The following is an 11,061-nucleotide window of genomic DNA, read 5'->3' on the forward strand; positions in this document are numbered from 1 at the left end:
ACCCTCAAAGCCAGGGACCCACCGCCAGCGGGCGGCAGGAAGCTCGTGCCAAATATTTTGACAAGGGGCACTTAGGAGCAGCCGAGACAAAATCCTTCCTGGCACAGAGGCCAGTGCAAACAGCGCCAGTGTGTGTCCCCTCCGCTCCCCCTGGCAGGCACGGTCCCAGCCCGTGGCCAAGAAGGTTTTGTCCTCCCAACCCCGGGCATCCCTAATTCCTGGCATGGGGGAGCAGGGGTTGTGGGAAACTGTTTAGACTGGACTTGGACTTCTTTAATTGTGGGGCTGGTTTTGTCATGTCAAGGAGGATAAACAAACCTCAGGAGAGCATGAGGAGGCTGTGCTGCCATCCGCCCGGGACACGGGATGCTGGCACGGCATGCAGCCTTCGGCATTTGTGCTAGACAAGGACGGGGAGGGTTTCCCAGGAAGCTGCCAAGCCCCAAAGGCCTTTTCCCACTTCTCCTCCAGCCCGGCAGCTGCTGGGATGGGGCAGGGGGTAAGAGCTGGGTTGCCCCCCTGCCCCATCCCACGAGCTCATCCCCAGTCCCGCTGCAGGAGGGGATGCACAGGCAGCCTTTGGGCTTGTTTCACACCTAGGTCCAAAGCTTGGGACCTCCCCAGGTGCTCGCCAAGGGGGTCCTTGCACCTGGGAGCACCCTCTCTCTGATGGATGCTCCATCCCTGGCTCTGGCTGGTCACCGGCAACCCCAGGACTCCCCCACCTCTGCCCTGGGGAGTGGGCTGGCGAGGGGGCAACCACCTTCTCCGCTTCTTGGTGCTCTCATACCATGTGATGCTCCCGCCACGACTCAGGTGAAGAGTGAAGCTATGAGCTCTCCACAGAACCCAACCCAGCATGAGCTCATCGGTTGCTGGGGTCAAGCATGGGGCCACGTCCCTTCAGGTGCCGGCGAGGACGTGCCATGGGACATGGGACCCTGCAAGTGCTGGCCACCTCCCGGGCCTGCTCTTCCCTCGGGCAGGGGCTTCACAGGCCACAGCATCGGCGAAGCCAGGGAAGAGCCGCCGGCGCTGCAGTCCCGTGCCGCGGCACCTAATAGCGCGAAGAGGGCTGCAAGGATGGGAGAGGGGATATTTTTATTGTTTCTGACACCGGCTGCCCCAGATTATCATATTTTATGCAGCGAGGCAAAGAAGCATCACTCTGCTATGCTGCAGCTGGGCAGGCTGCCCAGCCCAGCAAGGGGAAGGACGGGAGGAATGCAGCGGGGCGCGGGTGCATGCACGCATGGGTGCGAGCGTGCGAGTGCGTGCACACGCGCGCCACGGGGCACTACTTCATTCAGCCCTTCCTGTTGTGGCACGGCAGCGTGCATCCCGCCGGACGGGGCAGAAAGGTCACCCACTGCCTGCAAACGCATTTGTTTTTCTAGTCCGGCTCCTAATTCAATTAGGACTAATTGCATTTGGGAGCGTGGCGGGGTTTTTGGGTGGGTTTTTTTTTTTGGCCTTCTCCTTAAAAAGCAGGGATGGCAATTTGCATATAGTTACCCAGCATGCCTTTCCAGCTCCCAGCCAGGCCAAGACCCAAAATCTGGGCACAGGCAGCAAAGTTCGTCCGTTGAGTTTTCCCAGCCGCGAACAAACAGCTCGGCACGGAAAGGCGGCGATTGGAGAGCATGCGTGCCTCATGAAACAAAGCCGGATTTCGATGAATGAGGCATTCTCTCAATCTGGTTGACCCTGTCTGCAGTGGTCCCTTCCCACGGCTTTCAGGAACTGGGGGGTGATGCTTGGCCGTGAAGCCCCCCCAGAGCCATTGCACCTACCCAGCCCCCAGCACTGCGGGCATGTGGGGAAAAATCAACCACATCCACAGCAATAAACCCAACGGCTTTGGGGTGCATGTCCCGATGCTGGAACATCAGCAGCCACATGCTTAAATTTATTAGCTCCATCCCTGCCATAGGTTTGGTGCAGGTTAATGTAGTCCTGCCCCAGGCCCTGCTTGGGCACAGCCTTGGGGCTGACCTTGCATGGGGCCGTCCCCGAGGGGCAGGAGGACGTTTGGAGGGTGAGAGGGATGAATCGCAGGGGCGGGCGCTGGTCCCTGCCAGCTGGCCCTGGTGCCAGGGAACAGTCACAGTCATGTTTAACTTGCTGATCTCGAAATAGCCTCAGTTTACATGGCCGCGGGAAGGGATTGTATAAGTTCATAGGGGAAAAATCCATCAAAAGGGCTTTTAAAAAAAAAAAAAAGCCCTGCGTCACAGATCGCTGGACACAAGCAGGGAAATATCTGCACGCGCTGACCCCAAGCCCGTCCTTCTCCATCAGCATCCGTGCCAGTGGCAGGAGAACTGGCCCGACCGGCAGCACCCTGCTCCGAGGCAGAGGCATCCTCGCTGCCGGCTGCCAGAGCCAGCCAAACCTCTGTTTTCCCGAGCCAGCGTGTCGGCAGTGCCCTCCTACAGTTTCTCCCACCAAACCAACATAGGGAGGCAGCCAGGCAGACACCGGTCCCTGGCACTGCCTTCCTCTACTGTTTAGCCCATGCCCATCATGGGATGCTCACGCCTGCCCTGGTGCTCCATCCCTCTCCTGGGGAGCTGGAGGTGCACATCTTACATGGAGAGGTTGTTACCTTCTTTGTTTCTTCTTTATTTTGGATGGGTGAAAAAGACAAAAAGTTATAAAAACAAAAAAAAAAAGGATGCAAACTGCAGTCCAACCCTCCGGTTGCAGCTGGAGCCCAGCTGGGAGGAATGGGACTTCTAAGGCAGAAAAAAGGGAGGCTCTGATTATTTATTAGTGGCCAATGTTTGATTGTTTGCTAATCAGGCCAGAGAACACACTCGGGCTCTCCCGGCCTTCCCGCTCACATGTGGTTCCTGTTGCTTTGCCCCTTCCCCCCTCCCTCTCTCTGGTTTTGCTTTGTTTGTTTTTCTGTTAATTTGGTTGTTTTTCCATGTTGTTTTCCGTCAAACCGCATGTTTTTTTCCCTTTCTCTCACCAGCCACTTCAGTGACAGACACAGAGGAAGGAGGCCAGCCCAGAGCCGCTTGCCCTCTGCCAGTCCCTTTCCCACCATCACCTGGGAGGCAGCAATGCCCACGGGGCAGGGCTGGGTCTGGCACTGGGCTACGAGCCCCCATGCCACCAATGCGACGCGGAAGGTAACTCCACTGCCTGCATCCTGACCTGTGTCCCTGCTGCTGGAGGGGATTTTGCTGTATTTTCTCTCTCACGCAGACCCCATCCCTGCGGGCATCCCAGCCCACCCGGCAGCAGCCCCCATTAGGCAGTGGGCAGCAGCACAGCCCGTGTTGTTTGGGCATCCCCAAAGCTGGGCAGAGGGGCAAAAGGAGAGGGGCAAATGGGCAGAGCTGCCGGGTCAGGATGGAGATAAGCAGGTTAGAAAGGCACAGAGGGATGGGAGCAGAAGGATGGACGCCCGCCCTGGCTGCCTCCCTCCCTCCCCTCTTTGCACACAAGGCCTCCCCGCTCCCATGTGCGCTCTCCGGCTTCTGGCAGCCTTTCTGCCGCGCGTTTCCACTCCTCTCTGGCCCATTAGCAGTATTTTTATAACATTCTGTAATGCACAGAGCCATGTGCCAAACCTCAAGAGCGCATTATTTCCCAACGTCTTTGTTATATCCATCCCCGGGCCCTCCAGCCGTGCGTTACCAAAAGCAGAGCTATGGCTCGTGGGGGCAGCCGGGAGCCTGGCACTGTGCTCCCGGTACCTGGAGCCTTCCTCTCCCTCCTGCCTGCTCCCAGTGCTCAGCCCCGGGCTCAGCTCCGGGATGCCTGGCACACAAAAAGCCCCCGCCCCATCGCCTGCTGCTTCTGGACATGCTCGGGCATCTGCTGCTCTCCAGGCTGCGGGACAGATGATCCACTGGAGATAAACACAGAGCATCCTGGTTGCTCTTCTGTGCTTCACCCCATGCTCAGCTGCCTGAAAAAAGGAGGCAGAGCAACATGTCGCTGCTCGAAGTCCCCTGGAAGATGCTGCCCTGGAGAAGTGCCACCTTCCCCTGGGCTGGTTTATGGTTAGGATGATTAATGCCCTGGAGATGGGTGATCTGGGACCTTTAGGGATAAGCAAGCCTGTGGGCCCTTCCTCCTCTCCGAGGTGGGCTCTCCATCTCTGGATGCATGCTGCCCTCATTGCATGTGCACTGGTGTCCCCATCGCTGCAGGAGACAAGACAGCCCAGTTTCCCCCAGCCATCTGCGCTCCCCTGGGTGCTACTGGGCTCCTGGATGCGTCCCCCATGATGTGGACCCGGGTGTCAAACCCCACCCCAAGGACCAGCTGAGCTACCCCTGTCCTCCTGCCCACCTACTGAAGCGCATCGATGAGACACCTTCTTTATCCTTCTTTATGCAGCATGCTGACCCCTCCAGCGTGACATCCCCACCCCAGAAATCCTGGGGTCCCTCTGCAGCCACTGGCACGTCCCACTGGAGCTCCCTGCTCCTTCTGGGCCAGAGCCATTACGGGAAACACCACTGAGAGTGGTCCGAAGGCTGATGCTGAAGTTCCCCCATCCCTCCCAGCAGCTCTCCTTTCATCACAATCTGATCCCCTTTAGCCATTTCCTAAGCCATGTTCCAACTCTCATACTAATCCACATTTTCTCTGGTTTAACTCATAATTTCCCATGTGGCATCATAGCAAATACTTCACTGAAGTCAAGACAGATTACATTGACCACATTTCTGGGCTTAGGAAATCAGTTCCCTTATCAAAGAGAGCTATCAGGTTAATCTGGTGTGATATATCCCTGGCAAGTCCCACTTACATTTGTCTACCATTTTCCATTTGTCTCCACATCTTTAATTGCTCCCTCTTCCAAGTGCGCCCCGCGGCCCCGCTGTGCTGTGGGGTCAGGCTGTCTGATTGGGATTTTTCCTTCTCTCAAGCACAGGAGACACATCACCTCTCCCCGTGGCACTGGGTACTGCCAATAACCTCTCAGCTGCTAATGAGCCTTGCTAATGAACAGGAGATGTCCTCACCTGGGAATGAGGTGCTCCCCAAGCCTTCAATGCGTTGTTTTCTTTGAAGGTGCCTCCACAGCGGAGGACCGTCTCCAGGTTTTATCCTCCCTCTCCTCCCCCAGCCTGCGCTGCCCTCGCTCTCAGCATTGCTGCTTAGACCCGTCGGGGTTCATTCGGTACTGGGCTCTGCCGAGTTTACCTTTAATCTCCCCTGAAACCTGGCTGCATAGCCAGCTCCGCTCTTCTCTTCTTGTTTGCTCTGCAGCTAACCCCTCTTTTCATTTCCTCTGCAAGGTCTCGCTCAGCTTGACTTCTGGCAGGTCTCCCTTTATCCCTGTGCTCACCGACCCCCATGACGGAGCTTGCTTTGCTAATTGACACCCTTTCCCGGTCCTCACCGCCACTGTGCTCCCTCCCCACATCCTTCCTGCAGCGTTGTCTGCCTGGGAGTGCCCCTGCCTCGCTTGGGGAGCATGCTCCAGGTACTAACAAGATCCCCAGATCTGTGCAGCCCCCAGACCCTCACTCCTGCTGCTGCCCCGCCAGCCCCGCCACTGTGCTCCCTCCCCACATCCTTCCTGCAGCGTTGTCTGCCTGGGAGTGCCCCTGCCTCGCTTGGGGAGCATGCTCCAGGTACTAACAAGATCCCCAGATCTGTGCAGCCCCCAGACCCTCACTCCTGCTGCTGTCTCTTTTTTGTTGCCCCAGTAAGAGGGGAAAATGCAGGCACAGGCCTGTTTTCATTTAACTTCCTGTCCAGTTGAAATGAAACGAGTCCAAGATCTCTCAGATCCCAGGTTTGGGTGCCCAAAATCCCAGGTCTGTGATCCCTCAGATCCCACGTGAGGGCTCCAGCTGCACCCAGTTGCAGCAGAGATGCTGCCACAAGGCCATGCTGCAAACCTCCTGCGAGCAGCCCATCACCATCTCCACCTCCACCTCCATCCCCATGCCCACGTACATACCCATCTCCACCTCCATCCCCATCCCCTCCTGGGATGCTCCCAAACCCACAGCAGCCCGTGCACCTCCAGGGAATCAATCATGCCCCGCAGAGGTGAGAAAGTTGGGGGGGGGTTGCAGGCAGGGGTTGGGGGTGGCAGCACTGGGAAAAGAAACCTCGTGGAGAACATGAAATTAAAATCCAGGCAATTAAATTAATTACCACTAAAAGCATCTCACCTGATTAGTTCCTTGCATACTTAATTGCATTAACAACACCGGGCATTTGCTTATTTATTTGTCGCCCTCTCTCCCGGGGCTGGTGGCCCCTGTGGTGTCTGACTGGGCTCCTCAGCTGTCTGGTGCTCACGGGGACTGTGAGCCGCCAGCAAATGGGAACACGCAGTAATAGGAAACAGCAGTATTTGGGCTCTAATGCTGAGCAATTCCCACGGGTCCCTGAGTGGATTGACAGGGATTACTATTAGCGAGGTGCTTAGCAGATGGAAGAGCCGTTGCAAAGTCACTGTGATGCCACAGCTGCAGAGGAGGCAGTTGGAGGCTGCAGCCCCCTCCCTTTCTCCAGACCTGGGCTGCAGCCCCCCATGCACTGGCACAGCCTGGGACCTCTCCCCAGATGGGATCTGGCGAGCACATGCCCAAGAAGAGGAGCCGCACAGCCTCCTGCTGCTGCCTGCGCTGCACCCACCTGCACTCATCTGCCACTGCCTTTTTGTCTGCTGTGCTCCCAGCCCTGAAACCTACTCACTGCTGTACTCCCCACCCTATGCTGACTGCTCCCCCCTTGCCTGCTTCTCACGTTGCCTTTCAGCTTCTTACAGCACCCCTTCCCCTTGGCCCACGTGCCAGGATCCCTCCCAGCAGACCCCATGAGTTGGACACCATGCAGCATCCCTGAAACTTGGATTTTCTTCCACAGGTGCAGTGAGCCCCTCCTGCCTGATTTGCAGGGCTTACGCCGGTCACGGTTGGCCCTCCTGTGATCCTCTGCCCCTGGACCACGGTCTAGGATGGAAACGCCACCCTGGCTCTGATGCAAGGTGCGGAAGGTGAGACAAGGAGCAAAGAAAAGCTCTACTGTGTCCTCCAAACCTGGGAACATACGTCCACCTACACGACGTGTCCCCAGCTGGTGGGGCTCCCAGCTGGTGCCTCGCAGCATCCTCCGCAGCAGTTACCATCCCACAGCCAGCTACGCCAGCTGGTGCTGCCAGACACCCACTGCTGCCGGTTGCAGACGCCGTACTGTGAAACACGCCGTTGCTATCAGCTGTACAAACACAGCAGCCCACCAAACACACAGCTGCTATCAGCTCTCAGCACTGTGTGAAATACAGCACAACTCTTATCTCCTGCACCGAGACCTGTGAATCAGCACATCTCGTGCTTAAGATATGCAAAATCCTGGGAAACCTGTAGCTGTCCTCCAACATGCCTGCACACAGGGGCTCTGCAAACACACAGCAACTGCCACCACCTTTTGGCTGCTCCTCTGAAACAACCATGTTGCAGTAACCCCAGCCAGGACTTCTCCTTCCCAGCTGCAATCCCCTCCGACAGCTCAGCCCCAACTCTTTCCACCTGCAGAGGCGGTGGTCGTGGCACTGGGCTGGATGGAGAAACAACATCCCTTCCCAAATTTTTTCTCGGGCATCATTTAATCTACCGGCTTTGATGCAAAGTTTGGGGCAGGAGAGGCTGATTCCAGCATCCTGCTACTGGCATTAGTACACCATGGAGAGCTCGTATGGTGGGGTGCAGCAGGCAACCGTATGTATGGACAGTACAGGGGTTGGCATGGCAGGAGGGGGCTGCAAGTGGTCAACATGGGAGCAGAGAGCATGGCTCTGTCCCCTGCAGTGTCACACGCCAGGGTACTCACTTCCCACCCTCAGGTAGGTCTGGTATTTGAGGTGCCAGGAGGAGCCCTCGTAGCAGGAGTACTGGCCGCTCTGCGTCAGGTCGACTTTCTTCAGGATCAGGTAGGACCCGTTCAGGTGGGACTCATCAATGTCGGTGAGCCCCAACTTTTCCACCTGCAGAGGCGGTGGTCGTGGCACTGGGCTGGATGGAGAAACAACATCCCTTCCCAAATTTTTTCTCGGGCATCATTTAATCTACCGGCTTTGATGCAAAGTTTGGGGCAGGAGAGGCTGATTCCAGCATCCTGCTACTGGCATTAGTACACCATGGAGAGCTCGTATGGTGGGGTGCAGCAGGCAACCGTATGTATGGACAGTACAGGGGTTGGCATGGCAGGAGGGGGCTGCAAGTGGTCAACATGGGAGCAGAGAGCATGGCTCTGTCCCCTGCAGTGTCACACGCCAGGGTACTCACTTCCCACCCTCAGGTAGGTCTGGTATTTGAGGTGCCAGGAGGAGCCCTCGTAGCAGGAGTACTGGCCGCTCTGCGTCAGGTCGACTTTCTTCAGGATCAGGTAGGACCCGTTCAGGTGGGACTCATCAATGTCAGTGCCATTGGCCGTCCAGGTCACAGCTGCGTCCCAGTCCATGGAGCCACACTTCATGGTCACATCTGCGCCTACCCGCTCATACTGGATGTGGCTGTCTGTGGGGAGGAAGAGGAGAAAACCAGGTGAGCTTGGAGCCCGGTGGGCAGGGCTGCCTTGGAAATAATATCTTACCATCACTTGTAAGGGAAGCGAGGGAAGGACTGGGGCATGGACTGACACTGTGTTCGGGGCCAGGGAAGCCCAAGTTCTCCTCCTGGCTCTGATAATGATTAATTTTAACCTTAGACCAGAGTGAATCAGCTGGCAAGGACCAGGGGATCCGGACTGATGGACCACCTCCGTCTCACAAGATGCTTTTCTCTGACCTTTACCTTAGAGGAGACATGTCAGGGCTGCACCAGCCAAATGCCCCACAGCACAGACAGGTGCTCGCACCAGCAAGTCATTGCCACTCTTGTATCTACGTGGCTTGTTGCAGGATGCAAACCAAACGCACACATCAGAAATTCCCAGCAGAGAGGTGACAGAGCCCCAGGACTTGTCACCAGCAAACTCAAGTTATTTACTAGCAGGCAGTTGTCCTTGCAATTCCCTGCCCAGGAAATCGGACGGAAGGACTGCAACCTAACCGTGCCATGCTTTGGAAAGGGGCAGCTGCTTGGTGCATACTGTGTTGTTTGTCTCCCTGCCTGGCTTTTCTTCTCTCTCTACAATAACATGATGCCTTGCTGAGCTGTTTGATTTAGCATCTTGCGAGTGGGGCAACACAGCTCATTGGGCACCAGCTGCCTAATTGAATTTTCTCAGGTTTCTGGACAGGAGCTCGAGCTGACATTCATTAATGATCCTTAGCAACTGAATCTTTCCCGTGTTGCTACAGTGGCTGTGCTGAGCTGTGCGTGCAAGGATAAAACCGCGTGTGTGTGTGCGTACGACATGGGGTGAAGCAGGACAGGGGGATGAGCAGAGGGTGAGGTTCCTTCCAGGCTTCATTCAAGCCTTTGTGCGCAGACAAGGGCTGTTCGGTTCTCAAAATACTCCTGGGTTTCAAAACCTCATTTGACAAGGTTCCTCCCAAGGAAACGAAGCAGCCCTGATACATGAGGGAAGTCCTTGCAAGGATTTAGAGCAGCTAAAGGTCAGGAGACCAAAGGTGAGAACAAGCGATCGGACATGGCAGTAGAAGACGTCACTGGTGAAGTTCGATGTAGATCAGAGCTGGATCAGAGCTGCCCAACACCCTCATAACTCACGGGGAAAAGGGGGTCGAGGCAGTGAGAGGAGACAGCGTGCTGCTGAGGCCGTCAGGGCAGCCAAATTACAGCTGGGTGCAAAAGCGTTGCAGAAGGACATCAGGGTACAGACCCACCCGGTGGTAACACTGTGTTGAGAAATGCACAGGGATACACACGAGGAAAATCAAGCCTTGCTTCCCCTACCACGCCTGGCTCCAAATGAGCTGCAGCCTCCATGGAAACGTATCTTGGAGTTACTGTGCTCACTTCCCCGAAAACATCAGCTCAGTGGCGATGGAAAAAGCAAACCCAACGCTAGGATTTATTCAGAAAGGGATTGAGAGGAAAATGGAAAGCACTGTACCCTAAAAACCACGCACAAATCTGTCCCCGTGCCATTAGGAGTACAGTTCAGCTGAAAACGGAGCAGAGAGAGAGAAAACAGGGAAGAGCAAAGTCTGGAAAGAGCCCCCACATCAGGATGGCTTAACAGACTAGATCCCTTCATCCGTAAGAGACAACTGAGCGGAGACGTGACAGACACTTAAGCAATGATGAGTGACACAGAGAGGACGAATAGAGACGGACCGCTCGCTCCTTCTCCTAATAAAATAATCAAGGGGCAGCAAATGAAAACAAGCAAAAGAAAGTGCTTTTTCGCACAACGTGTGATTAAATTACAGAAACCCATGTCCATCAGATGCTGTGGATGTCAACATTTTGGGGAAAATAGTGATTAAATGAATCCATAACAGAAGACACCACCCAGGGCGGTAAAACACTGAGCTGCCTGGTGAGCCCGGGGAGGCTGCAGGCAGCTGGTGGTGGGGAGGGATGGGAGAAGCACCTCCCATGCTTGTCCTGCTCTTTTCTCCCTCTCTAGACATCAGCTCCTGGGTCCTGTTGATAGGTGGGACCACATGGGCACGATCCAGCCATTCCTTGTGTGAAAGCCCACGGCCTGAGCCCATTTGCAAAGGAGAGAGCCCCAGGGCGACGCGGGCCCTGGGGGAGACCCTGGCAGCTCTGAGTCCTCCTGCAAATGGTCTGTCAGGACACCTACTTCAGAGAGGGAAGCAGCACCTTTGGGGATGCTTTCCCTGCTGGGAAAGGGGGTGCTAAGAACAGACAAGGAAAAATTGGGTTGTAGTAAGATGCTGGTGAGATGCCACAGAATCATCTCAGACACTAGCCAAGGGTGGGGACCTTTGAGAGACTGCGCTGATCAGACAAGTATGTTTCAAGTGTCTTAAAAAAGCTTAGAGCATATACTGACAGGCAGAAAGAGGGAAGACCATCTAAGCTGAGGCATCTCTGTGAAGATGGGTAGCTGGAATGGGGCCAGATCATAGAATCATTGAGGTTGGAAAAGACATCTAAGATCATCAAGTCCAACCATCGACCCAACACCACCATG

General features: G+C 55.7%; 1 protein-coding gene across 1 annotated transcript in view; it reads right to left on the bottom strand.

Annotated features, from left to right (window-relative positions):
• CNTFR (ciliary neurotrophic factor receptor) overlaps positions 1-11,061 on the bottom strand; it is a 163,527-nt gene that overhangs the window by 52,801 nt on the left and 99,665 nt on the right. Inside the window, exon 3 of the mRNA XM_009288233.1 lies at positions 8,274-8,504. Within this exon, the coding sequence (XP_009286508.1) occupies positions 8,274-8,504 (231 nt within the window). The remainder of the gene's footprint in view (positions 1-8,273; positions 8,505-11,061) is intronic.

This window comes from Aptenodytes forsteri, unplaced genomic scaffold (assembly GCF_000699145.1).
Source record: "Aptenodytes forsteri isolate BGI_AS27 unplaced genomic scaffold, ASM69914v1 Scaffold201, whole genome shotgun sequence".
Lineage (NCBI taxonomy): Eukaryota > Metazoa > Chordata > Aves > Sphenisciformes > Spheniscidae > Aptenodytes > Aptenodytes forsteri.